Source organism: Gorilla gorilla, chromosome 23 (genome assembly GCF_029281585.2).
Source record: "Gorilla gorilla gorilla isolate KB3781 chromosome 23, NHGRI_mGorGor1-v2.1_pri, whole genome shotgun sequence".
NCBI classification, from domain to species: domain Eukaryota; kingdom Metazoa; phylum Chordata; class Mammalia; order Primates; family Hominidae; genus Gorilla; species Gorilla gorilla.
Window position 1 is genome coordinate 37,625,441 of NC_086018.1, and position 27,978 is coordinate 37,653,418.

Here is a 27,978-nt window from a genome sequence, read left to right on the forward strand (position 1 = left end):
GTGTGTGTGTGCTGCGAGGGGGTATGCCTGTGAGGGGTGTGTGTGCCTGTGAGAGTGTTTGCTGTGATGTGTGTGTGCCTGTGAGGGTGTGTGTGCCTGTGTGTGTGTGTGTGCTGCGAGGGGGTATGCCTGTGAGGGGTGTGTGGCTGTGAGGGTGTGTGTGCTGTGAGGATGTGTGTGTTATGAAAGTATGCGTGCCTGTGAACATGTGTGTGTCTATGAGCCTGTGTGTGCCTGTGGGTGTGTGTGTGTCCGTGAATGTGTGTGCCTGTGAGGGTGTGTATGTCTGTGAAAGGGTGTGTATGTGTCAAGAGTGTGTGTGTGCCTCTGAGCGTGTGTGCGTCCATAAAGGGGTGTGCCTGTAAGGGTGTGTGTGTGAAAGGGTGTGTATGTGTCGAGTGTGTGTGCACCTCTGAGCGTGTGTGTGTCCATGAAGGGGTGTGCCTGTGAGGGTGTGTGTGTGAAGTGCATGTGTGTGCCTGTGAGGGTGTGTTTGTGAGAGCGCGTGTGTGAAGAGTGTGTGTGTCTCTGTGAGGGTGTGTGTATGAAGAGTGTGTGTGTAGCGAGCATGTGTGTGCCTGTGAGGGTGTGTGTGCAAAGAGTGTGTGTGTGTGTGCCTGTGAGGGTGTGTGTGTGTGAAGAGCGTGTGTGCGCCTTGCACATGTGTGTGGGCGCCTGTGCCTCTCCCTCCAGGTCCTCTTTGCTCCTCCTGGTTCCTCTCCCGCTGTGTGGGGAGTTCATTAAGCTGCTCCCCGGAGGTGGAGGACACTCCCGGTCCCCAGCACCAGCCTGCCCTGGCCTCTGGGGAAGGCAGGGATTGACCCTGTGCCCGACATCCCCGTGCGCTCCAATTACAGAGGGAGCCCCGAGCGGGCTCCGAGCCTTTCCTCAGGGTCTCCTCCTGCTAGTGGCCACCGCTGGGCAGCAACGAGCGCCGAGTTGGGGGAGTGTCGGCTTCCCGCCGCTGAGCCTGATTCCGCTTCTCAGAGGACAGCCTGAAAAGTCTCTCAGAACCAGTACTGGGGAGTTACTGGGAGCACTGGCCCACCAGCACCTGGTGTTCCCCTGGAAGGGCCCTGCAGATACTCACAGGCGATTCTGCAGGAGCCGCAGGCTGTTGGAGCACGTGGGGCTGAAAGTCCATTGGTCTAACCCTCATTTCACAGGACAGACAGTCAGACAGTTTTGTCCTCAGGTGGCAGGTCCCCTGCCCAGAGCCACCAGGGGATGAGTGACTTGAGGTGGGGAAGGGGTGGCTCAGGCTCTCAGAAGTGCTTCCTAGAGAGATTTCATAGTTGCCTGGTTTTTTTATTTTCTTTTTTTTTAAATATGATTTTCCTGCAGACATTTCTCCTACTTAAGGTTTGAGCTGCTTCTGCCCTGGGACACAGTCTTTTTTTTTTTTTTTGAGACAGCATCTAGCCCTGTGACCCAGGCTGTAGTGCAGTGGCATGATCTTGGCTCACTACAACCTCCGCCTCCCGGTTCAAGAGATTCTCCTGCCTCAGTCTCCCGAGTAGCTGGGATTACAGGTGCCCACCACCACGTCCAGCTAATTTTTGTATTTTTAGTAGAGACGGGGTTTCACTGTGTTGGCCAGGCTGGTCTCCAACTCCTGACCTTGTGATCCACCTGTCTTGGTCTCCCAAAGTGCTGGGATTACAAGCATGAGCCACCGTGCCCAGCCGGGACACAGTCTTTTCAACAGTAGCCCGTAGCTTTTAGTCTCATTACTAGAGGGCAAGCTAGAGAGCTGGTGATGGGCACAGTCAGATGATGGGTTATTAATTGCAAAGCCATGAGGAGTGGGCTGGTTGCCTGCGGTTTAAAAATACAGCGAAGGCTGCAAAGCTCCAGCATGAACAACCAGGAAGATGCAAGTGTGGGTCAGAGAATAAAAGTTCTGGTCTTAGCTCTGCCATATGCCTGCTGTGTGACCTGAGAAGTCTCTTGGCATCTCTGGGCCTCGGTTTCCCTACTCGTACAAACAAAGCAGGAGGATAAACTGGATTAAATATGTGGCTCTCAACTTTGTCCAGGATGAGCGGGGGACGTGGACATCATGGTGCTGCTTACAGAATCGTATAAAATACATGTCTCTCCACCCCACCCCTGCAGGTCCTTGTTCAGGCCACTCAGCCTCTGATGGATAAAGAGAGGAAGACAGCAGAGAGGTGGTTGGGGAGAGAGGAAGGAAGCGCCGAATTATGAGTTGGGAGTCTGGGTTCTGGTTCCTCGCTGTGTGACCTTTCCTAAGTCACCGCCTCTCTCTGGGCCTTGGCAAGATGGGGCTGAATTATCTCTAAATGTGCCCCCGCCCCACCCCACCCCCAGCCTATACATCTCTCAAGGCACTGCCTTGCTTCCTTAAGCATGCTGCCTGAGTCATTTACATATGAAAAGTGCTGTTTTCTCCAGTAAGAAACGAGGGCAGTCACTGCCAAGGCCTGGCCAGAGAGGTGATAATTCCCCCGACCCAGGCTGTGGCGCAGGGGCGAGGCAGACCCTGGGGAGCTCAGGGGCAGCCCTGAGCCCGAGCTCACAGTCCCTGACAATGCTGTGGGGAAGGCTGCCATCCTCTCGGCAGCACAACCAGCTGGAGGTTTGCTCTGTGCTGTCAGGCCAGGTTCTGGTCCCAGGGCCTCCACCCACTGGCTGTGGGACCCTGAGTAAGCCACGTGCCTCTCTGTGACTCTATTTCCCCAGCTCTCAAGAGAAGTTAATAATACCGATGTCCATCTGGTTAGGAAGGCTGAAATGCCACCGTGGGTGTAGAGAGCTGCGTGCACAGCCTCGTGTGCCTACGCGATCCGCAGGTGCTGCTGCTAGATAAGGTGCTGGGAGTAGTGAGGGTGGACGTAGAGTGTCAGGGACGTCTTCTCAGGGGCTGGTTTTGGAAGACACTCATCAGCTGAGGGTTGGAGAGGGTGTGCCTGGCAGATAGATTGGCATGTGCAAAGGTGGAGTGGAGGTGTCATCCTGGGCTGGGCATCCTGTGGGTGGGCAGGGGACTGCGTGGCGGGAAAAGGAGAGGGTTGTTCACATCTTCTAGGGAGTTAATTATAATCATAAGTGGCTAAAGTTTTTTTTTTTTTATTTGAGACGGAGTCTTGCTCTGTTGCCAGGCTGGAGTGCAGTGGCGTGATCTCGGCTCACTGCAAACTCCGCCTCCTGGGTTCAAGCGATTCTCCTGCCTCAGCCTCCTGAGTAGCTGGGACTACAGGTGTGTGCCACCACACCCAGCTAATTTTTGTATTTTTAGTAGAGACGGGGTTTCACCATGTTGGCCAGGATGGTCTTGATCTCGGGATCTTGAGATCCGCCTGATAAGTGGCTAAAGTTTATCAAGTGCTTGTGACAAGCTCATCACAGTGCTTTACATGGGCAGTGTCATTTCATCTTCACTACAGCTTTAGGAAGTTAGTGGCATTGTGACACCTACTTTCTAGATGGGGAAGCAGGCAGAGGGGTTGACTAGTCTGCCCAAGACCACACAGCTGGCTGGGGACAGAGCTAGGGTTTGAACCCGTGTTCACCTGACCCTACAGCTTTTCACTCTGTGTCAGTACCTCCTTTCCGTTCTTTTAGCGTGTAGGCGCCAGACAACCACCCCCGTCCCCAGTGTCTGCAGGACATCAGGAAACACCCCTGCCCACTTCCAGGGTCAAAGGAGAGAGGTCCCGTGGGCTGCAGTGACACCTCGAGGCCCTCTCTCCTTCCATCTCCCCCCTCAGCCTGGTCTGCTCCAGACCTCTGAGTGATTTTCACTGTTGGGGTGCACAGGTCTCGTGGTGCTGATCCCCTTTCGGACTGAAGCCACGAGGCAGGCGGGGGGCCAGGGCAGAGGAGGGAGAGCATCAGCTGCACAGTCTGCAGGATCCTGTGCAGACGTCCCTGTGGCCAGCGCCCCGAACGGCACACACATCTCTGAAAGGGGGCCGGGCAGGATGGCACTGTGGTTAGTGCACAGCGGGTGCCAACCCTTGCGCCCCAGGCCAAGCCCTTTCCTGCCCAGGTGCCTGCCCAACCAGGGTCATGGTCAGGCCAGCCCTGCTGAAGAGGGGCGAGGAAGGCCTCAGGATTCCTTCTTGGAAGGGCCTTGGGGGGCATTTGTTGGACAGGTCTGAGAGATGCACCTTGAAATAGTTGGCGTGGAAGTGTCGGCATTTTCGCCTGGAGCGTGTGTTTACTCGTGGCCTGGGGAGAGCAGAAGGAAGGCTACGGGGCTGTCAGCCCCCACCAGGCCACACCTTGGACTTCAGGGCTGTCTGTTTTAGGCACCCACAAGGGGCTCCCACTTTGTCCTGAGGGAGAAAGGCCTGACAGCCCCCATGGGGAAGGAAGAGGGGGAAGGAGGGAGAGAAACGGGGAAATGAAATGAGGGGGGCCAGTTTCCCCAGGGCTGCTCCCTTCCTGGAAGAGGTGGGGCTGGGTGGGTGGGAGAACATCTGGCCAGAGCATCTGGCGAGCGCTGGATTTGGGAACAGGAAAGAGCAGCCTGGACCCTGCAGGGAGAAGTGCTTGGGGGTGGGGCAGGGCAAAGGCAGCGCCTCCCTCTCCTCCTCCCTCAGGTCGAGTTCTGCATTCTGTTCTACAAATCTGGAGGGAGGGAGTGTCCTGGACAGGACACCAGACCAAAGGACTGGGCCACTGTGGATTAACTGACTCATGGATTGATTCCATCATTCATCCAAAGTAAAATCCACCTGGGGTTCTCTGGGCGAGACCCTGGCCAGATGTGGGGCCAAGATCAGGCACAGCCCCTTCCCCAAAGGCTGACAGCTGCAGGCCAGTGGGACACCTGATCTGATCGGGGCAGGGGCCGATGGGAAAGGGTGCCTACCTGGTCTAGGAGGAGGCTTCCCAGAGGAGGAGGTGGCAGGACATTTGAAGGATGCCTAGGAGTGGTTTGGGGCACAGCAGGTGGGGGGACCTTCAGTGAGACAGCCGGGCCAGCCCCCGAGGGTGTGAGCGCAGCCAGCTCTGGGAGGGACCTGAGGCCTCTCCTGGGATGGGGGAAGTGAGCTGCTGGCTGGCTGAGGTTGGCTTCCTTTCTCAGCAGTGGGCACCAAGGCCCTCCACCAGCCCACAGGCCCCTCCCTGGCTGGGCCTTGGGCCGTCAGCTGTGACCCCGGCAAGCTGGCTGTCTGCTGCCTGGCCAGGCCTCCTGGTGCCCACTGTGCTCCTGATTAGTTGGCGCCGGCAATGGCAGGAGCAGCAGACGGCCTCTCCCAGCTGCCCAGCCCCTTTACTGACCTGGCCAGTCCAGGGAGAGTGGCCCCCAGTGGCCAGGCCACAGCCTCGGCTCCCCTCACCCCGACTCCACTCTTCTGGGCCACGGGCTGTGCCCTGGCAGAGGCTGGCACGCGTCTGGCGATTTCTACTTGAGCTGGCCTGGCTGGACTGATCTGGGCTGACAGATCCCCTCTGCCAAGAACACCCCAAACCTCCAAGGGTGATGCCTGTCAGGAAGTGCTTCCTGTTCTTCCTGCCACCTCCTCTCAGGTGTCCCCACTGCCACCGAGGGGCTGCCTCTGCCTGGCTGCTGCCCAGGTTCTCTCAAGCAGAGGCTCTAGCCTAGGGGTCCCCAAAAAGGGTGAGGAGCTCCATCCACTTGCCCGCTGCCATCTGCCGCCACCAAGCCCCTAGCTTTCAGTGCTGTCTAGAGACCGTCCTCACCCTGATGCTCCACATGACGCTCCCGGGCAAGACTCTTCTCCCCTGAACTCCAGACCCCAAGATCTGGCAAAGCGACTCCATGGGGATGTACCCCGGCCACCCCAAGCTCCACATCTCCAGATGGAGCCCCACCCCCGCTGAAGGCCGCTCTGTGGCTCCAGGCCCCAAACCTTGGAGTCGTCCCCAACTGCCCTCTTCCTCCTACATCCACATCCCATCCCTCGGCTTGGCCTCCAAAATACCTCCAGAATCCACCATGTTCCCCACTCCACTGCCATCATTATCTGGGCCCAGCCCCACCATCTTCCGGTTTATCACAATGACGAATGTATGACGGCCAGGCAGGGCCAGGCAGGACGGAGAGGAGCAGGGGGACGGAAGGCCCAATCATCAGGCCGTGAGGGTGGTGGAGAGGGCCCAGTGTCTGGCCTGGGCCGTCTCAACGGTGAGGGCACAGAGCGGGGAACCACAGCTCTCCTGGGCCCCACCCTCAGCGCTCCGGTTTCTGTCCCACGTGAGACCCCCGGGAGGCAGCGACCACACAGCTGTGGAGCCCACAGGCCCGGCCCCCTTTCAGAGATGTGTGTGCCGTTCGGGGCGCTGTCCACAGGGGCGTCTGCACAGGATCCTGCAGACTGTGCGGCTGATGCTCTCTCTCCTCTGCCCTGGCCCCCCGCGATCCATTCTCCACCCAGCAGCCCAGCAATCCTCTCACCCCTTCCCCAGATCACGTCTCCCTTCTGCTCCATGACCCTTTGGAGAAGCTCAAGTCTTCCAGCCCCCTGGCCCTGTCTCCTCCCCAGCCTCATCCCTGCTCAGCTTCACCCCAGCCGCATGGTCTCCTTGCTGTGGCTGTGGCTGTGCTTGACTCCCTCCCGCCTCCAGGCCTTTGTCCAGGCTGCCTCCGACTTGAGGGCTGTCCCCCAGACAGCGACAGCCCCTCAGCTGACTCTGCCACCCCTTCCCTGTCTCTGCTCAGCATCATCCTGCCTTTCCTGGCCCCCTATTTAATGTTCACCCGACCCCAGGCCAAACCCCCAACCCTTTCTCCCTTCTCTGTTTTGTTTTCATAGCACTTTTCACCCAATGAACGAGGACGTGACCTTGTGTATCACCCATGTGGTTTATTTATTATTTATTTATTGCCTGCTTTTCCCCACCGTACCTGGGATGTGAGCCTCACGAGGACAGGGAACTCTGTTTCGGTTTTTCACAACTCATGTATCCCTAGAGCCTAGCACAGTGCGCGGCACGGAGCCAGCCCTCATTCAGTACTTGCTGAGTGGCTCCATTCACTCGCCCACCGCTCCTTCACTCATTCAAGCTGTCGGCCTTCAAGGGGCTGCTTTGTGCCCGGTCCTGGTCTGGATGGGAGAACACAGAGCAGCCGCCTTGGCCTTGGGCGCGGAGCATGCCTGGTTTCCAGCGGGGAGGAGGAGGCAGAGCCGGGAACTGGCACAGGCTATGATGGAGGGCGGGTGGGCAGCAGTAACTCATGGCAGAGACACCAGAAAAGGTGACCGCTCAGCTGAGATCCCCAAAAAGGAGGCAAGGGATGGCCCTCCAAGCATGTGCAAGGGCACGGAGGCAGCCCCGAAAGTGGGCTTTGCAGGACTGGAAGTGGATCTTTCTGGCTGGGTGCAGCACAGCGGTTCCGGGATCCTATGGCAGGGTGGAGGAGGTGTCGTGGGTGGGGGCAGAGTGTGTGCAGGGCTGGGGAGTGGGGATGCTGGGAGCTGCCAGTCTGGCTGGTGCCGCAGGTTCAGGTGTGGCAGGGAGGATGGAGGGAGGTGGGGCCAGACTCGGGAGGAGTCTGTGAGCAGGGGCCAGGAAGGTGGGGGATAAGGATTTGCACTTTCCCATGGGGCGTATGGGCTGTTGGAGGCTTCTGACTTCAGGGAATCTTCCGTCAGAGGTGTCCTGGCCCCATGGTATTCCTGAAGGGCTGGCTGGACAGGAGCCACTGTCCCCTCTGTAGAGGAGGCCACTGGGGCCCAGAGAAGGCAAGCTTTGCCTCAAGGCCACCCTACTGGGACTGGGACCAGATCTCATGTCCTGGGTCTGTGCTCTGGGCGCTCACCGGGCTGGGGGCTGCATCAGGTGTCCTGAGGACTCCAGGGTCCTCTTCCCCTTTTTAGCTGGGGAGCCAGGGCCCTCAATCACACTCATGGGGCTGCCTGTAGCCTATCCCCATCATGGCCCATCTGGCTCTTGCTCCAGGCAGAAGGCCTGAAAAGGTGCACTAAGAACACAGAACCAGGTAAGCCCATCCTGACAGTGACTGAGCGCCTTGGGGCAATGAGAGGCAGGAGGGCTTCATGACTAACTGGGGGTGAGAATCAGGGAGGACTGCCTGGAAGAGGAGGGTTTGGCCGGGGGAAGGTGTGGCGGGAGATGAAGTAGAAAGGATGGTTTGAGGCAGATGGTGACTTGCAGGCAGCCTCTCCGCTCTTCTTCTGTGTCTTCTGTCTCTCTTTCTGTCACTCCTGGTTTCACTTTCTCCTCTGTCTGCTTTTCTCTTTTCTCTCCTTGCCTCCACCTCCCGTGCCAGTCTCCAGAGGCACTGAGGGCAGAGTGTAACCGGCCAACCTGTCTTGGCTAATTACTTGACTGTGGGCATAAAAGGAAGATTAGCCGTAGTCTCTTGGGGTCCTCCCTGACTCCCTAATCCTGTGGCCCCTCTTTCCTGTCAAGGAAGGGATAAAGTAGTTCTAAGTCCTTAATTAGCTAATTATGCCAGGGCTCTGTGGCCCTGGGACTCCCTGGGCCCCAGGGAGGGCTGTGAAGTGTGCTGGGGCCCAGCTGGGCAGAGTGAGGCGGGTCGGGGAGGAGGGACGGGGCTGCCATTCAGGGAAGCCAGCCAGATAGGTTTGCAGGAGCCTTTTGGAATTTCAATATCCCAGAGAACAAGGGAGATGTAATTAATTGAGCGACAAAGGCCGGCCCGAGGGAGAAGCAGGAGCGGGAGTGAAGCAGCCAGGCTGGGACTGTGCGGAGCTGCCTTCTCTAGGCCCTTCTCATCCAGCCTCTTCTCCAGCTGCTACTGGCCCTCTGTGCTTGCCTCCTGCCCCTGTCCTGGCCTTGGGGCTCGCCCATTCTTTTTTGAAGCTCAGAGCTGATCAAGGGCTCTGCCTGCTTAGAAATATGCCAGCAGACCTCCTTGCCCAGCCACCCAGCACAGAGCCCCACACTCCTCAGAGCCCCCTGCAACCGCCTTCAGGAATAGTGCCTTTGCCCATGCCAGTCCCTCTGCTGGCCAAGGCTTCGCATCCTGGAGTCCAGCTCAGCAAATGTGCCCGGAGTGGCCCCACTCCCCAGACACAGTCCTTTGGCTCAACACTTGGTTCCCTGTCCCCTTGCTGCCAGGCTGTGAGCTCTGTGTGTGTGTGTGGGGAGGGTTGGGGGGGTAAAAAATGGGTCTTGTTTGTCTTTGGATTCCACATGTGCCCAACGCTATGCCTGGCATGCAGCTGGCATTTACTATGTGTTTCATGAATGAATGAATGAATGAATGAATGAATGATGGGGCACCAGAAAGGCCTGCAGTTGGCCTACTTGAGTCAGGGAATCCATTTGGATGGATTATGAGGGCACCCATTCTATTTCTCCCTTCCCTCTGCTGTACACACCTCGCTTCCCTGCTTGGGGGTGTAGGGTGGTGGGGAGCTGAGCCCTCACTCTGGCCTGCTCTCGGTGGGGTGAAGCAGCCTGCAGGCAAGCTCCACTGTCTTTCCTGAGAGGAGGCTGACCTAGTTTTGTAGAGAGGGAAGATGGGGTGGGCCTTAATTATTGATTGGAAATCACTGCACACAGAGTTTGTGATGCAAATTCCAAATAATTATCCTCATTAATAACCACCTCAGGCTCACCCCTAGCATACACAACCATCTGGACAGGGCCACTGTTCTACTTGTCACCATCCTTCCATCTTCCTCTCTCCAATCTTCCACTCCCTCCCCATGACTTATCACATCATTCATTCATGAGTAGTCATTGAACAAATGTTAGGTGAGCCTGTCTTCTGGGCCAGGACCTGCTGGGTTCTGGGAATACTGAGGTGACTTAGACAAGGGCCCTGCCCCCAGAACCTTATAGCCTAGTGGAAGAGATAGGAAAGTAAACAGACAACTATACATTAGGGCTAGAATAAGACGAGATATTGATATGGATGGAACCTCCTAGGTTGTGCAGTATACAACCTGCACAACTGTACGTGGCAGCCTAGGCTAGGTCAGAGGTGCTGAGATTGCCCAGAGCAGAAGAGAGAAGGATGAACTCTACCTGGGATGATGTAAGAGTCTGGAAGCCTTCACAGAAAGAGCTTTCACAGGGCTGCGGTGGCTGAATAGGGATTTGCCAGGCAGAAGAGAGGAGCAAGGGTGTTCTAGGAAGAGGGAACAGCAGGGATAAAAGCATGGAGGTGTGAAATCTCACGGTATGTTTAGGGAACTTCAAATAATTTGGCACTGCAAGGCAGTAGACTGCAAATTGAGAGAGGTATGAAGCTAGAGAGGTGGGCAGTATGGACTCTACAGGATCTTAGGGGGAGGGTGTGTACTCAAAGGTGCCCCACCAGCTCTTCACCTTCTTTGGGGCCATGGACTCCTGTGTGGGCCTTCTCTGTAGAGCCCGTTAGCAGGCGCTTGGCTCTTCTGAAGTTGGCTCTGGGGGCTCTGCCTGGTTCCATCACGCAGTGGGAGTGGTAGTTGTGGCTGGTACTGCTGTGTCCTGACATGGTCAAGGGGAACAGTGACTGTCTCAGAGACAAAGGGTATTCAGGAGACATTCATTGGGCACGTACTACAACCACTCTGCAGGTGCTGGGCATACTAGGGTGAACCAGCCTCAGTCCCAAAGCCTCTGGGACAAGGGGGTTGTGAAAAGACAGCTAGACTTTGTGTCAAGACACCTGGTTTAAATCTAGACCCTGCTGCTTCTGAGCTGTGTGACCTACGGCAAGCAGTTTCAGTTCTTTGAGTCTCCAGTTGCCTTCTCTATAAAATAGAAATAAGAGTACCAACCTCACAGAGTTGTCGTGAAGACTGAAGATCACATTTGTGCAAGTACGCAGAAGAACACTTGGTACATAAAAGGTGCTGCATAAATGCTTGCTTGTTCATTCACAATCTAGTGTAAGTGGACCAGGGCCCAAAGCCATTTCCATGGCTTTTTCGGTGGAGAGGCAGATAAAAAGGAGAGGGTGTATCTGGCAGCCACTGAACAGGATGGGAACAGCAAGGAGCCCCTGATAATGCATCCCCTTCCCCCTCCCTGTTTCTCTAACCTTGCTCTCTCTCTTTCGTCTCTGGGACCTCTGCTCCCTGTCTGACCATCCCTCCACCTTTTCCCCTCCCAGGTATGCGGATCCTGGTGAACCTGCTCCTGGACACACTGCCCATGCTGGGGAATGTCCTGCTGCTCTGCTTCTTTGTCTTCTTCATCTTTGGCATCATAGGTGTGCAGCTCTGGGCAGGCCTGCTGCGTAACCGCTGCTTCCTGGAGGAGAACTTCACCATGTGAGTTCATCCCCTGCCACCCATGCAGCTCCGGGGACTCTTACTAAGACACAGTTTTAACCTTCTGGGTCATTGGGAATCAGGACCAATGGGGTAGAAGCAGCAAAAAAAGAGAGGTCAGGTAGGAGGGGAAAGGGAAGTTAAGACACAAGCAGAAGTGATGCCCAGGAGGAAAAAGAAGACAGAAAACCTGAAGAGCAGGCACAGAACTTGGCTCTCCGCCCACAGCACATTCATTCCCCTTGGTGGCTGAGTCATCCAGGAAGGGTGAGCTCCCATTTGGCCGCTTGTGTATGAAAGCAGGGGGCGAGACATTCTTCCGAGAGAGGATTATTGACACACAAATCAAGCTCTGGATCTTGGAGGAGCTGGGCTTAGTTGTCTGAAAAATTGGACGCCTATAGAACCCGTGCTTCCGTAGTGGTGGGGGATAAGTGTGCACACACATGTACCTGCGTGTATGTGTTTGGATGTGAATATGCATTCATTTCAGATATGCATGGCGTGCACCGACTAAGTGCCAGGCCCCAGGGAGTCAGAAATAGGAGAGCATCTTCATCCATGTTCTCACTTCCCTTTGTTGAGCCTGTGTTCGGGGCTCAGGATGCGGCAGAAAGGGGGGGTCCCTGGCCCCTGCCCTTGAGAAGTGCAGGGCTGGGAGCCGATCCCAAACACCTCTAGTGAGTGCCTCTCAGTCTGTTAATCATGGACCGAGGTGACTGTAGGAGGCGTGGGGACGTGGGGACACTGTACAGGTGAGGGCTAGTTTCTCCCTCCCGGCCTGGCTGGGGAGAGGGTAGCAGAGCTGGAGGGTGAAAGTTGGGTAGGAACTGGCCCATCCACCCATCGCTGTCGGGGAACAGTAGGGTACCTGGGTAGACCACAGCAGGGGCACCTTGGTGGGTAAAGGCCCCAAGTGGGGATTCAGGAGGGGGGTCTACACTTGTGCCCGCCCCCAGAAGAGGCAGGTCCTGAGGCAGGGCCTGGGGCAGTGGGGCTGGGGAGAGGCAGCTGCTTCGAAGTCAGGGTAGTGTGAGCTCCGCCCCTCTGTCCCACAGGGCTCTTTCCCTGGATCCTTCTGTGGCCAGCCCCTTCTTATTATGCGGGCTCAGCCCACCCGACACCTCCTCCTAGAGGCCTTCCCTCGCCCTCCCTCACCACCCCAGCCCCAAGCTCGCCATCATACAGCCCTGCTGGGTTTTCTTCTTGACTCATCTCTCTGAAATCATCTCCTGTCGGTTCATCCGAGGTCTCTGGAGGCCCCTAAAATGTGAGTTCTCTACCACAGCAGGGGCACCTGGGGCTTAACTCTTCCCAGGCCTAGAGCAGGGCTTGGCACAGGTGCTCCCAACTAATTGTTGAAGGAATAAGTGAGTAAGTGGATGTGTGAGTGCATTTACCACCCAGAGGCAGGCTGGGAGCGAGAACCAGTTCTTCCTAGGCCTGGCGTGTTGGAGACTCTGCGTCCCGTTCCCTGATGTCTCCTCCTCTGTGGTCGTCCCCAGGCCCCATGAGATGGCCCCAGCCCTGTCTCGGCTGCAAAAGGAGAGTTGGAGGGAGGATGCTGAGGATGTGCTTGGGCTGTGTTAAAGAGGAACCTTATCTGGTCCACCCCCATCCCCGCCCCAGGAAGGGAATAATAAATACAAGGAAATGTCACTGGAGAAAGAACACCCTAAGGGAAGATGCTGGGTGATTGCCACGCCTCCCTCTGAGCTCCTGGCTTCATTCTCTTAGGGTGGGTGTTATTAACTCACATGCCCTATTGGGCTGGGGGATGGTCGGTGTTGCGTGAAAAAGGAGATGAGTAAAGTTCACGCACGTCTGGTGGAGAGCAAGGCCAGGGTCATCCCAGGCCTGTGACTCCTGTAGAAATAAGGGAGGCTTAGACCTTAACTCACAAGGCTTGTTTAGGGCAGGGAGCAGAGAAGTTGGTAACCAGGGTTCACAAAGAGGCAGCAAGATCTCTTCTGGGTGATCAGAAAGCTGGAATTTGAAAAGATCCTAGCTAGGATCTTGGGGAACCAGGCAGTTGGGCAGGGGAATTCCTCAAAGTCCTCTTTTCGGGCTCTCCCCAGCCGGGCTGTTGCCTGGAAGCCTCTAGCTCCTGGCACAGTGGGCCCTGTGAGACGGACAGAGCTCAGTTGTCAGGGCGGAGAAGGGCCCTTCCTGGGGCGTAACACGCACAGGTGGGAGATGGGGCCACTGAAAGCCTCAGCCCAACCTGTCACTATGCAGATGGGGACTGAGGCCTAGATGGGAAGGGACTCACCCAGGGCCAACGGCAAGGCTTCCAGCAAGCATCCAGCCTCTCCCTGGCTGTGTGGGTGTCAGGACACTGTCATTCCACAAACACTCACCGACCCCTTCCAGGGGCCAGGGCCTATGCTGGGCCCTGGGGATGCAGAGACCCTTTATCTTGGCCACTGCCCTCTGTACTGTCTCACTGGGGAACTGCATGTGTTGAAAATTAGGCCTCAGGATGCTCTGGGCTTGGCAGAGTGGGGCCTGGAAGCCCAGAGCGGGTACAAGACCAGCCAGGGTGGGGACCAACGGGGCTTCTCGCTTCATAGAGGACCAGTGGGACTTCTTGCTTCTCAGAGGATGTGAACTTGAGCTGAACCTAAAAGATTCAAGAAAAATGTCTCCAGGCAGATGGGGGGACAGGGAGTAGGTGGGGAGGGTACTCTTGATCGAGGCAGCCCCACTGCTGCGGTGTGGTGTGTGGGTTAGAAATCGGAGCCCCAGCCTGGCGTTCAGGGTCAAATCCTGCCTCTGTCACTTGGCAGCACTCCTGGGTATTTACCCAAAAAAGGGATGGCTTATATACACCCAAAGATGTGTACAAGAATATTTATGAGTCATAAGAGCCAAAAAACCAGAAACAACCCCAAACCATCGGCAGAATGAATAAATAAGTGGCAGTGTACTCACTCAGCGGAATACTCACCGACATGAAAAAGAAGGAATTACATTTCGCTCTCTTAACGGTGTCTTTTGATGAATGAATCTCTTAGTTGTAATGAAGTCCAGTTTATCAATCATTTTTTTAGCATTGTTTTTTGTGTCCTGTTTAAGAAATCTTTTCTAAAGGTTGTGAAAATATCTTCCAGTGCTTTCTTTTAGGAACTTACTTTTTTCAAAAAAAAAATCCTTTACATGTAGGTCTGAAGTCCGTCTCTAGCTTTGTGTATGGTTTGTAGATGGAGTCAAGATTTTTTTTTTTTAGGTGAAATCTCACTCTATCGCCTAGGCTGGAGTGCAGTGGCATGATCTCAGCTCACTGCCACCTCCGCCTCCCAGGTTCAAGCGATTCTCCTGCCTCAGCCTCCTGAGTAGCTGGGATTACAGACACATGCCACCACGCTATTAAATGGCTAATTTTTGTATTGTTAGTAGAGATGGGGTTTTGCCATGTTGGCCAAGCTGGTCTCGAACTCCTGACCTCAAGCGATCCACCCACCTCGGCCTCCCAAAGTGCTGGGATTACAGGCGTGAGCCACTGCGCCTGGCCCCAGTTGGGGTCAAGATTTATTGATTTATTTTTAGTGGATAGTCAACTGTCCCAAGACCAGTGGTGGAAAAGTCTATCCTTTCTCCACTGAATTGCAGGGGTGCCTGTATGAGACTCAGGTGACCATATGTATTTGGGTTGGATGTGTACATTTTGATTATTGATGGATGTGCCAAATTGCCCTCTAAGAAGGTTGTACCAATGTATACTCCCACAACAGTGTATGTGAGTGTCTGTTTACACTTATTCTTTCCCATGCTGAATATTACCAACCATGAAATGTTTGCCATTTGGGTAGGTGTAAAATGATCTCATTATTTTTTGTTTGCATTTGGTTATTTTGTTCCATTGGTGAGTGTTTCTTCCTATATATTGGCCATTTTTTATTTCTTCTGTGAATTTTTCTGTTCTTATCTTTTGTCTTTTTTTCCCCCCTAGTGGGTTATTTTTCCTTTTCCTTATTAAGTTACGGGAGATTTTCATATGCTTTAGATCAGCGGTCCCCAACCTTTTTGGCACCAGGGACCAGTTTCATGGAAGATAATTTTTCCATGGACCAGAGCAAGGGGATGGTTTTGGGATGAAACTGTTCCACCTCAGATCATCAGGCAATAGATTCTCATAAGAAGTGCACAACCTAGATCCCTTGAGTGTGAAGTTCACAATAGGGTTCGTACTCCTATGAGAATCTAATGCTACCACTGATCTGACAGAAGGTGGAGCTCAGGCAGTAATGCTCCCTCGCTGGACACTCACCTCCTGCTGTGTGGCCCCAGGGTTTGGGGACCACTGCTTTAGATAGTTACCTCTTATCTCCTTTGTATGTTGCGAATACTTCATCCCATTCAACAGCAAACTATGGCCTGTTTTGGTAAATAAAGTTTTATTGAAACAGCTATCCCCACTTGTTTATCTATTTCCTATAACTGTTTGCAGATTACAATGGCAAAGTTGAGTCATTGGGACAGAGGCCATGTGCTCTGCAGAAAAATATTTGCTAATACAGGCCATTACACAAAAAGTTTGCCTACCTCTGCTTTATCCCAATTTGTTGCTTGTCTTTTTACTTTGTATATTTTGTCTCAGTGAAATTTTACATTAGTATGTAGTCAATCTGGTTGAACTTTTCCTTTACAAAACTTGGATTTTTTGTCTTACCCAGGATGGTTATCCTGGGTAACTATCCTGAGTTAACAAAAAATATTCCATATTTTCTTATAACGTTTTTGTGGTGATGTTCATTGCATTTATGCTTTTTAATCCACTGGAAGTTTACTGTTTTTAGTTTTATAATATATCTTACTTAATCTAATATATCCAAATATTATTTTTAGTGTGCAATCAGTATAACAATTAAAAATGAGATAATTTATATGTCTATTTTTGGATACCAGGTCTTCAAAAAGTTTATTTTTGTGTATGGTGTGAGGTTGGGATCTAACTATTACTTCCCAAATAGATAGCAACTATCCTAACACCACTTACTGATGGGTCCCTCCTTTCTCTGCAGGTCTGAAAAGCCATCTCTGTGATATACTAAGTTCTCCTTTGTACATGGGTTTGTCTTTGTGCTCTATGGCATTCCATTAACCTTTCTGTTCCTGTCACAGCGTTACACTGTATTAACAATCATAGTTGTACAGTATTTTGCTCTCTTATAGATCTGGTTTCTGTTTATCTCTCTCCTTTTTAAAGCTTGTCTTGACTATTTTCCCATCCAAATAAATCCTAGAACCATCTGGGCAGGCTCCACAGGCCAAAATGTTGGGATTTTTGATTAGGATTGCAGTGAAGCATAGATTAACCCTTCTGGATGGTCAGAGTAGGGATTGTTGTCTGTTTTATAGATGAGGAAATCAAAGTCCAGAGAGGGGCAGCCCGGCTCGGTGGCTCACACCTGTAATCCCAGCACTTTGGGAGGCTGAGGTGGGTGGATCACCTGAGGTCAGGAGTTTGAGAACAGGCTGACCAATATGGTGAAACCCCATCTCTACTAAAAATACAAAAATTAGCTAGGTATGGTGGTGTGCACCTATAGTCCTATCTACTCAGGAGGCTGAGACAGGAGAATTGCTTGAACCCAGGAGGTGGAGGTTGCGGTGAGCCAAGATCTCACCACTGCACTCCAGCCTGGGTGACAGAGTGAGACTTGGTCTAAAAAAGAAAAAAAAGAAACGAAGTCTAGAGAGAGGAAGTGATCAGCCCAGGATCACTTAGATGGAAGTGGGTGGAGCAGATGGAGGATCTACCTGTCATCTGCTAGATCGGTAAAAGCCAGTGCTTGTTTATTGACCACCTGCTCTGTCTGTGCGAACCCAACAGTGTGTGTGGCCTGGGGATGCTGAGATGTCCAGCCTCCCAGGGGAGTTGGGGGCATCTCCCCCAGGAGCCATAATGAAGGTGTGTGCAAGGCACAGTGAGGCTCCCCAGAGAAGGGGACCACAGTGGGCCAGTGGGGGTTTTCATGGCCATAACAGAGGTGGGGAAGGGTGACCAAGGCAGGGGAACAGCATGTGCCAAGGCCTGGAGGCAGTGACAAGGCCATCCTGCTATGCTGCATGGCCTCTCCCTTCCTGATCCTCCTGACAGTGACCCCTCCCCTTTCCCTCTTTTACCCACCCTCGCCTGTGGACAGACAAGGGGATGTGGCCTTGCCCCCATACTACCAGCCGGAGGAGGACGATGAGATGCCCTTCATCTGCTCCCTGTCGGGTGACAATGGGATAATGGGCTGCCATGAGATCCCCCCGCTCAAGGAGCAGGGCCGTGAGTGCTGCCTGTCCAAGGACGACGTCTACGACTTTGGGGCGGGGCGCCAGGACCTCAATGCCAGCGGCCTCTGTGTCAACTGGAACCGTTACTACAATGTGTGCCGCACGGGCAGCGCCAACCCCCACAAGGGTGCCATCAACTTTGACAACATCGGTTATGCTTGGATTGTCATCTTCCAGGTGAGGCCATTCAGGCCTGGGGCCAGCCTGGTCCTAGAGTGGGCAGCTCTGCCTGGTGGGCAGGGCTCTGTGCTAGGCATTTGCCAGCCCCCATCTCACTGAAACCTGCCCAGCTTGCTGGCAGAATAGGCATTATCATGCCCATTTTATAGACAGAGAACCCAAGGTTCAAAGAAAGGAAGCAAGCTATGATGTGACTATTAAATGGCAAAAATAGGCTCTTAACCTAGCTCTGGGTGACCCCAAAGCCTGAGCTCTTTGCAGAGCCCCAGGTTGCCTTGGGCCATATGGATCCCAGCAGGGAGGGCTGTTCAGAGAGGAGAGGCAGGATTCAAGCTCTGTTGGAGGGATTGGCTGACCAAGGCCAGGATCATGGGGTAGGAGGACATTCCTGGTGGGGACAGCCTGAGCAAAATTCTGGTACAGGGAGTGCCCGGTAGCTCATCTGGAGTCAGTAAGAAATGTGTCTCGCCTTGTCACCCAGTGCACATAATGCACACACATTCACAAAGCAGCACTAGCCTCATGGTGTGCAAAGGGCTTGTTGCGTGGCCCCACTGCACTGACTGTCAGCCTATACTCTGCAGAGGATGGGCTGGGATATGTGTAGGGAAAGAACTAGGGCAGTGGACCTTGGCCAGTATTGCTTGGCCTCTCTGTGCCTCAGTTTTCTCATCTTTAAAATGGGGTAATAACAGCCCCCCTCACCTTGGGTCATTGTTAAGAATAAAGCAGATGGCACGCTCAGGGCAGCCAGCCCTGTGTACAGAGTGCTGGGTAGAGGTTACCTTTCTGCTGTCCTCAGAAAGAAGGAGCAGGAGCAGACAGAGGGGGAGCTGAGAAGTCCCTGAGGGGGCAGCAGGAGGGCTGAACTCCGCTGCCTCCGCTGCCCTGCGCTGCCTCTGCTGCCCTGTGCTGCCCTCTGCTGCCCTGGGCACTTTGCCCTGGGGAGTATCAGGATCATTTGTTCAGAGATGCAGGGTGTGAGGTGACGGCAACAGCTGTGTTTTGGAACCCTCTGCCCAGGAGGGTGGGTGGCCGCTCAGGGGGTCCCACTCTGTGCATTTGCCAGAAGCCAACAAGGACCCAGGGTTTGTCTTTCTCAAGGCTGCTCCATCCCCCAGTCTGGGAAGGAGTTGGGGTGGGGTGGGGGGTGACAAAGTCACACCAGCCTCATTGCAGTGTGCACTCCCAGGCTCCACCGAGCTGCACCCCAGCTCTGCCAGGTGGGCTCCCCACATACAGAAGAAGCGGCTGAGACTCAAAGAGGGTGGGTGGCCCAGCTGATAAGCTGGAGCCGGGGCAGGCTCCCTGCTTTTCCAGCCCTCCAGCTGGTGTGGTAGACTGGAGAGACCAAGGTTCAAGTCCTGGCTCCACCCCTTCCTGGCTGTGTGACAGTGGGCAAGTGCCTTCCCCTCACTGAGCCTCAGTTTCCTCACCTGTATAATGTGATGTGCCTTGTCCAGCCCCTGTGAGACAGACTCGAGGCAGCATGTGTGATGTGTTCTGGCACACAGTGGGGCCTCTGTCTGGGGCACTGCCTGGGCTATGGGCTTTCTGATGGGCCAGTCCTCTCGGCTCTCTCTCCTCTGCACACTGCAGGTGATCACTCTGGAAGGCTGGGTGGAGATCATGTACTACGTGATGGATGCTCACTCCTTCTACAACTTCATCTACTTCATCCTGCTTATCATAGTAAGTGTCAGGGAGCCTGGGCTCCTAGGTGTGCTCAGAACCCATGGACCAGGGGACCCGAGGAGGGATGGTCTTTGGGAGTCCCTAGGGAGCCCCTCAGAGCCAGGACAGCCGGGATGAGGGAGCAGGAAGGGCTATTTCTTAGCACCACTAGGCAGCAGGTGATTGAAGGGGCTCATCAGGGGCGGCTGTCTGGAGCATCCAACACCTTCGATTGCTGTCGTTTCTCATATGTGGGCACTTACTTCCCCACCGATGCTCTGCTCCTGTTTCTCTGCCTTGTATCTCTGGGCTACATTTGCATGACCTGAGTCCAAGGAGCAGCCTCAGACTGGAAGCTTCAGAAGGGCTCCAGCTCATTCCTGTTTTCCTGGACGGAGAAGACAAGATGCCCGGAGACTGAGCAGGGTTTGGAGGGAGGTCGCCTGATAGTGACCCGGTGCAGCTCCCTGGAATTCTCAGAGGGACTCCCATCTCTTGGGCAGCCCTGCCTTGTTGGGGTAACCTGGAGATGGAGGTGGGCTCACCCTCCTCTTCCTGGCCAGCCCCTCTTGCCTGCACCCCCATACGTTCTTCCCAGAGTGAGCTCATCCACCTCGTCATGCCTGACTGCAGCTTCAGCACAGCACAGTCCCCAAAATGTCAAGGTGATTCACTCCCAGGAGTCGCTGCTGAATCCCTGCTGCTGTGAGGTTGGGTTCTCTGGCTTCCTGGTGGTGGGAGAGGGCACACTTGGCCCTCCAGGGCAGTGCCCCATCCTGGGCTGGCAGGACCTTGACCTGGGGCCCCAGGACAGACCAGCAGGTGACCTGAGACACCTGCTGTTGTCTAAGCTCCAGTGCTTTCTTGGGGAGGCTGGGGCCTTAGACCTATAGAAGATGCCCCAGGTAAAAGGAGAGGGGCCAGATTTTATTCAGCATTGCCATCCATGGCCTTGCATATTCACTCACCAGAACATGCAGGAAACCCCCACTGCACCAGGCCCTGAGCCGAGTGCTAGGAACAGAGCAGTGAGTAAGGCCCATCCCCTGTCCTTGAGGAGCTCACAGTCTTGTGGGGAAGATGGGCTGACAGCAGTCAGTGACCATACAGCATCTTAGGGGCCATGATAGAAGGGAGCCCAGAGAAGGCTCCCGATCCAGCCTGGAGGAGGGATGGGGAGGTGGGAGGCTTCCTGGAGGAGGTGATGCCAGAATTGAGCCTTAAAGACTCAGGGAGGTGAGCAGGGAAAGAGCCTCTTGGGCAGGGGTGGCTCACAGAGCCCCTGAAGCTGGCCAGGATCCTGCAGTGTGGGAGCCACAAGCCCCTGGGGTTGCAAGAGGAGTCTCCAGTTCCCGGGAGGGGCTGGAGGATGCTCTATCTGCTCTCGCTGTGGGGTTAAGGGTGGCTAAGGGTACAGATGGGGTAAAGCACGATGCTCCCCGAGCTCATTGTGAAATGGGGGACAGTGACAGCACCTTGCTTCTGGGCTCTCAGGAGGGTTAGGTGAGACAGAGCCTGAAGCCTACATGTCCTTGGCACACAGTGAGTGCTCAGTACATGTGCCCTGCTACTATTATTGCTGCTATTATTGGGTCTCAGGTGGCCCTGTCACAGGACGATGAGTGCTGGCAAGAGGCTGAAAGGGCTGAGTTTTTTCAGACACTGGGAAGGGTCCAGAGAGCAAAGTCAGGACAAATGCACTGCTATGGCACCTGCAGGGTCACCTCCTGTGAGGACTCTGAACCCCAGAAAGGTGAGGGGTCCTTGGCCTTCAAGCCCAGGCCCTAGTGCTCCTTCTTTAAATTTTCTTTCTTTCTTTTTTTTTTTTTAATTTTAGAGACAAGGTCTGGCTCTGTTGCCCAGGCTGGAGTGCTGTGGTGCAATCATAGCTCGCTGCAGCCTTGATCTCGTGGGCTCAAGTGATCGTCCCCCCTCAGCTTCCTGAGTAGCTGGGACTATAGGCATGCACCACCATGCCTGGCTAATGTTTAAATTTTTTTTTTTGAGACAGTGTCTTGCTATGTTTGCCAGGCTGGTCTGAAACTCCTGGACTCAAGTGATCCTCCTGCCTTGACTTCCCAAAGCACTGGGATTACAGGCATGAGCCGCAGCCCCCGGCCCCCAGTGCTTTTTTTTAAGACAGAGTCTTGCTCTTGTTGCCCAGCCTGGAGTGCAATGGCCTGATCTTGGCTCACTGCAACCTCTGCCTTCCGGGTTCAAGTGATTCTCCTACCTCAGCTTCCTGAGTAGCTGGGATTACAGGCATGCACCACCATGCCCGGCTAATTTTTGTATTTTTAGTAGAGACAGGATTTCACGATGTTGGCCAGGCTGGTCTCGAACTCCTGACTTCAAGTGATCCACCCACTTCAGCCTCCCAAAGTGCTGGGATTACAGGCATGAGCCACCGCACCTGGCTTCCTTCTGACAAAAAGATCTTGGCTCATCAGGTTTGAGCCTCCTATTTTACAGATGGGGAAGTGGAGGCCAGGAGGGGATGGAGGCCCACCCGGGTCGCCCAGGGCAGCAGCTGCAGAGGCAGGGGCGGGTAGGAGCCTGACAAGCATGTGGTCCCAGAGGGCAGGGCCCAGCTCTCTCTTCCTGTGACTCTCACACAGGCCTGGTGCAGGGCGGCTCCCCAGGAAGTGCTTGTGGACGAGGTGACTGAGACAAGGATGGGATGCCATCTTCTTACCCGAGAGGCAGGGGATTTTCCCAGAGTCCTCTGGGCCAGCAACCCTCCCAGACTCTAGCTCCTCAATCATCATTGATGAGGCTGCAGCTGTGGAGAACCTCCTGGCGGGCACCTCCAAGGGGGATGAAAGCTATCTGCTCAGGCTGGCCGGCAGCCAAGTTCACTCCCAGGCTCAGCAAATGCTGGGGAGGGGGCTGCGCCCTGAAAGCCTGGAAACTGGAGAGGAGCCCCACTCGTGGAGCCCTCGGGCCACAAGGAGATGGGATCCCCAGTGCCAACCAGGGCGGCCTCTCCCCCTTCATTTCATGCAAGCACAGATAAAGCCGCATGAAAACCCCAAGGCAGCTTCTCTTTTCTCATCTGGGGTCCCAGCTGAGGCCAGATTCTGGTCAGAGAGAAGGCAGGGCTGGGCAAGGACTCAGGGCCTGGGAAGCCCACGACGGGCTGTGGCCTCCCTCTCTGGGCTCAGTGCAGATGTCCCAGGCGGATGGGGGCTAGGCCGGGGCCTAGGGGTCTGAGGGGAGCTGGGCTTTGAAGCAGATTCCAGTCGGGCCCAGGGAGCTGCCTGGGCCGTCGCCTTCTCCTGGAGCGAGGCCTCAGCGATCTTTTCCTGTCCCCATCTGTGTCTGTGCCTGTGTCTCTCTGGGCCCCTCCACCTCCCCTGCCCTTCTCTTTCCCTGTCTCCACTCGTCCCCTGCATCTCCCCTCCCTTGCGTCTGTCTTTTCTGAGCCCGTCTTACTCTCTTTGTCATCGCATCTCTGTACCTCACTGTCTCTTTCTACCTGCCCTTGCTCTGGCCTCTGTGTCTCCGGTTGGTCCCTGCTCCTCCTCCTTGCTTCATTTCTGCCTCTGTACTGCCATCTCCATCTCCATCTCCCCATCTCCCTCTGCCTCCCTCTCCCCATGTCTCCCTGCTGTCCCCACTCCATGACTCTGCCTCTCTCACCCTTCTGTCCCCTCCATCCCTGTCCCTGTCCTCTCCTCCCGTTGGTCACAGGTGGGCTCCTTCTTCATGATCAACCTGTGCCTCGTTGTCATAGCGACCCAGTTCTCGGAGACCAAGCAACGGGAGCACCGGCTGATGCTGGAGCAGCGGCAGCGCTACCTGTCCTCCAGCACAGTGGCCAGCTACGCCGAGCCTGGCGACTGCTACGAGGAGATCTTCCAGTATGTCTGCCACATCCTGCGCAAGGCCAAGCGCCGCGCCCTGGGCCTCTACCAGGCCCTGCAGAGCCGGCGCCAGGCCCTGGGCCCGGAGGCCCCGGCCCCCGCCAAACCTGGGCCCCACGCCAAGGAGCCCCGGCACTACAGTAAGTGGCCCTGCGTCCGACGCGGCACTCAGGCACTGTGTGCCAAGTGTCGCTCCTTTCCAGCACGTCCAGCAGGCCCAGCAGCCTCCAAATTCCAGGTCTTCACTTCATGCTCAAGGGTTTCCTTCACAGCCCCCAGGGAGCTCTGTCCCCACCTCTGCCTGCCCTCTCCTGGCACCTGTCAGAGCCTGCGCTGGGCTGGGCCTGGGGCTGAGGGAACTCAGCCTTTGCCCTGGAGGAATTTGATCCCTGTGTGTGTGTGGAGATAGCAGATCTGCCTCAGAAGCCACACTTGAGAGGAATGAACAAGTATCTCTCCTCAGTCTCGGAAAGCTAAAATTCTTCCCCCCCACTGCAGCCACATCACTCCCTTCTCTGGGTTCCTGCTGCTGTCCCCTGCTTTCCAGCACACCCGAGCAATGACCCTGGGTACCTGGCACAAAGGGGCTGTGGGCCTGCCCCTCAAAGCTGTGGCATGTTGGGGACTCATGCCACCCTGTGCTCTGTGCTTGCCGTGGGGCTGTGAGAGTTACACTTTTGTTTTTTGTTGTTGTTGTTAAGACAGGGTCACCCAGGGAGTACAGTGACACAAACACAGCTTACTGCAACCTCAAACTCCTAGGCTTAAGCCATCCTCCTGCCTCAGCCTTTGGAGTAGCTGGGACTACAGGCATGCACCACCATGCCCGGCTAATTTTTAAAATTTTTTTTTTTTTGTAAAGACGGGTCTCCCTATGTTGCCCAGGCTGGTCTCAAACTCCTGGGCTCACGTGATCCTCCCGCCTTGGCCTCCCAAAGTGCTGGGATTACAGGCATGAGCCACCGCCCCTGGCCAAGGTTATGCTTTTAGGCTTGGAAGGGGCTGCCCTATTGGTTGCCTCATCTGTTCCAGGAAACGGTCCTGAGAAGGGAGAAGATAGTAATATTATCTCCACTTTTCAGATGGGAAGACTAAGGGTCAGGGAGATAAAGGGAGACATCTCGGAAGCCGGCATTGTCAGACTTTGCATGGGCCTGCCTCCCCTGGAAATGATCACTCAGGAAGAGGCAAGCCAGGGCCACGGGAGGTGGGCCCTGCCCCCAGCCCCAATACCACTTCTCCCAGTTGGTGCTGAGAAGGAAGTCGGCAGGCATGGGGACGGCGCTTGAGCAGCCGCGACCCTCTGCAGGCCTGTCTCCCTCTATAAAGTGAGGACAGGGGCCCCCAGCACGTGGCCGTCCGCGGCGGGAGTCAGCCACCCCAGGCCCTGCTCTGCAAAGCCCTGTCCTTCCAGCTCTCACAGTCTGGGAATCGATTCTTGGGAGGCAAGCAGAAGAATGCACGCTCAGAGCTGCCGCCCACCCGTCCTCGGGTGCCAGCCATCCAGGCGTAGGCTCGGAGGAGGCCCCAGGTGGCCCGTGGGCAGGCCCGGCACGCGGACACAGGAGCTGGGGCCGGGCAAGGCTGGCACTGGTGTTGCTGGAGGACGTGGGGGAGAAGTGTTCACTCCAACGGGCTTCCTGCGGCCGCCCAGCCCCCTCTCCTGGCACTCTTGCCCCCTTGCCCCTGGGCCTCCCCTCTGCCCTGGAAAACGAGAGTTGGCTGTCGCCCCATGTCCAGGTGGGAGCAGTGAGCCGGCGCTGGGAAGGGCTTTGGGCCTGTCCTCCGGGGTGAGATGGGACTGACCCCTGGGTTCCTGGCTGCCCGCCCTGGCTCCAGAGGTGTGAATGAGCCAGGGGTGCTTATTCAGGGCTTGGGAGGCATCTGGAGGCAAGTGTGGAAATGAAGGGTAGGCGTGACATGCTTTTCTTTCCCTTTCATGTTACTTTTTTGGCTTACACAAGCAAAATGTGTTTATTCTAGGAATATATAGGAAAACACAAAGAAGGCATTAAACCAAGCAGAGAGAGGCCTCTCTGACACCTCTTTGAGATGGTTCACAGATCACAGAACTCAGTCCAGGGCCAGCCCAGGCGTCTCCTGTGATTCCGGGGCAGCAAAGGGATGAAGTTCCCTCTTCCCAGGGGCCCTTCCTGCCCGCTGCCCCCACCTCCGCCCCTTGCGTGGAGGGAAGTCCCAGGGGCTTCTGGAGTGAGGGTCTGCCCCTGCCCCAGGGCTCCATGCCTCCTCCCCTCCCTGGGAAGCAAACCTCACCCCTTCCCTGCTCCCCACCTGCTGTATAGGCAGGAGACTTGAGAACACCAAGGCCACCATGGCCTTCTCTGACGGGGGCTGCCCCCACATTGGCCTGACTCTTTCAGAATCACATCTAGTTCCCAAGCTGCACGACGGGCTCTGGGTCTGTTCCATGCTGACCCAGGGCCTAGGCCAGGAGGGATGGCCGGTCAGCATGGATGCGCGCCCTGCACCATGCTGGGCCCATCATGTGCCTTAAGGGAGAGAATCCTCCTACAGCCTGCATGGTGGGTGTTCCTGCCCCAACTTCTACAACAGGGGCAGACAAAGCTCAGAGAGCTGCAGCCGCTTCCCCAGGCACCCCCGACCGCCCTTCCAGGCTGGGTCGGCTGGTTCCAGGCAGACCTGTGGGCCTGGGAGCCAAGCGCACTCAGGGATGTGTCCCAGGGTGGATTGGGCCTGGTGTGGGCAACGACTCTATGCCCCTCTCATTTGCTTTTCAGAGCTGTGCCTGCAACATAGCCCCCTGGATGCGACGCCCCACACCCTGGTGCAGCCCATCCCCGCCACGCTGGCCTCCGATCCCGCCAGCTGCCCTTGCTGCCAGCATGAGGCCGGCCGGCGGCCCTCGGGCCTGGGCAGCACCGACTCGGGCCAGGAGGGCTCGGGCTCCGGGAGCTCCGCTGGTGGCGAGGACGAGGCGGATGGGGACGGGGCCCGGAGCAGCGAGGACGGAGCCTCCTCAGAACTGGGGAAGGAGGAGGAGGAGGAGGAGCAGGCGGATGGGGCGGTCTGGCTGTGCGGGGATGTGTGGCGGGAGACGCGAGCCAAGCTGCGCGGCATCGTGGACAGCAAGTACTTCAACCGGGGCATCATGATGGCCATCCTGGTCAACACCGTCAGCATGGGCATCGAGCACCACGAGCAGGCCAGTGCAGCGCAGCTGGGCCAGGCCTGCGGGGGAGGTGTGAGGGCCCCAGGACCCTGCCCAGGCCTGGGTAGCCCCATCCATCTGCCTGGGTTTGTGTGTCTGTCCACCTAGAAGTGCCGGGCTGAGCTGGGTCCAGTTCATCCATGTGACCTTACTGCCCAGCCAGGGCCAAGCTCAGAGGAAGGAAGGGCTTGGGTGTCTGCTGAATGAATGATGAGTGAACGAGTGAAGCTGGCTAGGACTGGGCCTCTCTGGGGCTCTTTTCCTCCTAAGCTGCTCAGCCTGGATACCAAGGCAACCACAGCGCATCCCCTGCCAGTCCCTGCAAATCTGACTTCTATTCACCTCTCCACCTGAGCCCTTCTGTTTTCTTCTTTAAAAAAAATTTAAAAAACAGATAGAGTCAGAGTTTTGCTCTGCTGCCCAGGCTGGAGTGCAGTGGCATGATCAAGCGATCCTCCCTCTTCAGCCTCCCAAGTAGCTGGGACTACAGGGAGGTGCCACCAAGCCTGGCCACCTGGGCCCTTCTGTCCATTCGCCCCCGTGATTCTTCCAGAGGGCCAGTCTTGTTGGGCTCTTCCCTGCCTCAAAACTTCTGTTGCTCCTCATTGCCCTCAGGACAAAATCCAGACCTTTCCATGACCCTCAAGGCCCCTTGTCTCTGTCACAACATCCCTTCACCAGGCCAGGGTGTCCTGTCCCATCCAGTGACTCCACCCCATACAGCCCCATGCCGCTGAGGGCGAGTGGCCCTGTGGTTGTCCTGTGTGTCCTCTCTGCATGTCCCTCCTGTGGGCTGGGAGCAGGGAGGACAGGAGGAGTGGGCGCTGAGCTGAACAGTGTGCTCCAGGCCCCTGGGCCATCACAGGGCTGGTGGGCCCCAGGGGGATAGTACATAGGGGAGGGGACAGCTTCTGGGAGGTGGTGGGAGCTGGGGGAGGATGTGTGTGTGAGGAGAGCAGGGCCTCTGTGGGGACACGGGAGGGAGGGGCAGTGGGGTTAGCAAGGATGCCTCAGTCCACAGGCCCCACCTGGGGTTGACAGCCTGGGTGGCAGGTCTGGTCCTGCCCCATTTGGAAAAACACCATTTTCTGGCTCCTGCCATCCACCAGCCCCTGGATGGGGTGACTCCCTGAACCCACTCCCCAGCTCTGCGAAGGTTCCCACCTAGCAGCTGGCGACCCTGAGGCCCAACGGCGGGGAAGTCACTGGCCCGAGGTCCCGCCGCCAGCTGGGGGCCAGGTTTGAACCCACTTCTTTCTGTGGCAAGACTGACGCCCCGGGAGGGCTTGGGATTTCGACATTCTGTTTGCTTCCCTGCGGCCCTCCTTCTGCGGAGGCCCTGCATGCCGCACCCCATGGGGCCGCACACGCACCTCCCTCTTCGTTAGCTCACCAAGCACAGGCTGCATTCAATTTACTTAAATGGGGCTCCCGGGGCTGCCGTGACACTCTGTTCAGAGCTGCTCATTTGCCAGCCATTCCAGCTTAATTAAAAAGGTCTTTGGGGAGGGCTAGCGAGAGGGCTGTCTGCAGGGGGAAAGCTGGTGAGACAGGGCCCCCAGGACCCCCTTGCTTAGAGTTCAGC

General features: G+C 55.9%; 1 protein-coding gene across 3 annotated transcripts in view; it reads left to right on the forward strand.

Annotated features, from left to right (window-relative positions):
- Window positions 1-27,978, forward strand: part of CACNA1I (calcium voltage-gated channel subunit alpha1 I) — a 133,564-nt gene that overhangs the window by 67,025 nt on the left and 38,561 nt on the right. For all 3 annotated transcript variants that reach the window (XM_055374686.2, XM_055374684.2, XM_055374685.2), the window contains 5 exons: window positions 11,036-11,195; window positions 17,345-17,660; window positions 19,263-19,355; window positions 23,031-23,343; window positions 25,963-26,387. In XM_055374686.2, the coding sequence (XP_055230661.1) occupies window positions 11,036-11,195; window positions 17,345-17,660; window positions 19,263-19,355; window positions 23,031-23,343; window positions 25,963-26,387 (1,307 nt within the window). The remainder of the gene's footprint in view (window positions 1-11,035; window positions 11,196-17,344; window positions 17,661-19,262; window positions 19,356-23,030; window positions 23,344-25,962; window positions 26,388-27,978) is intronic.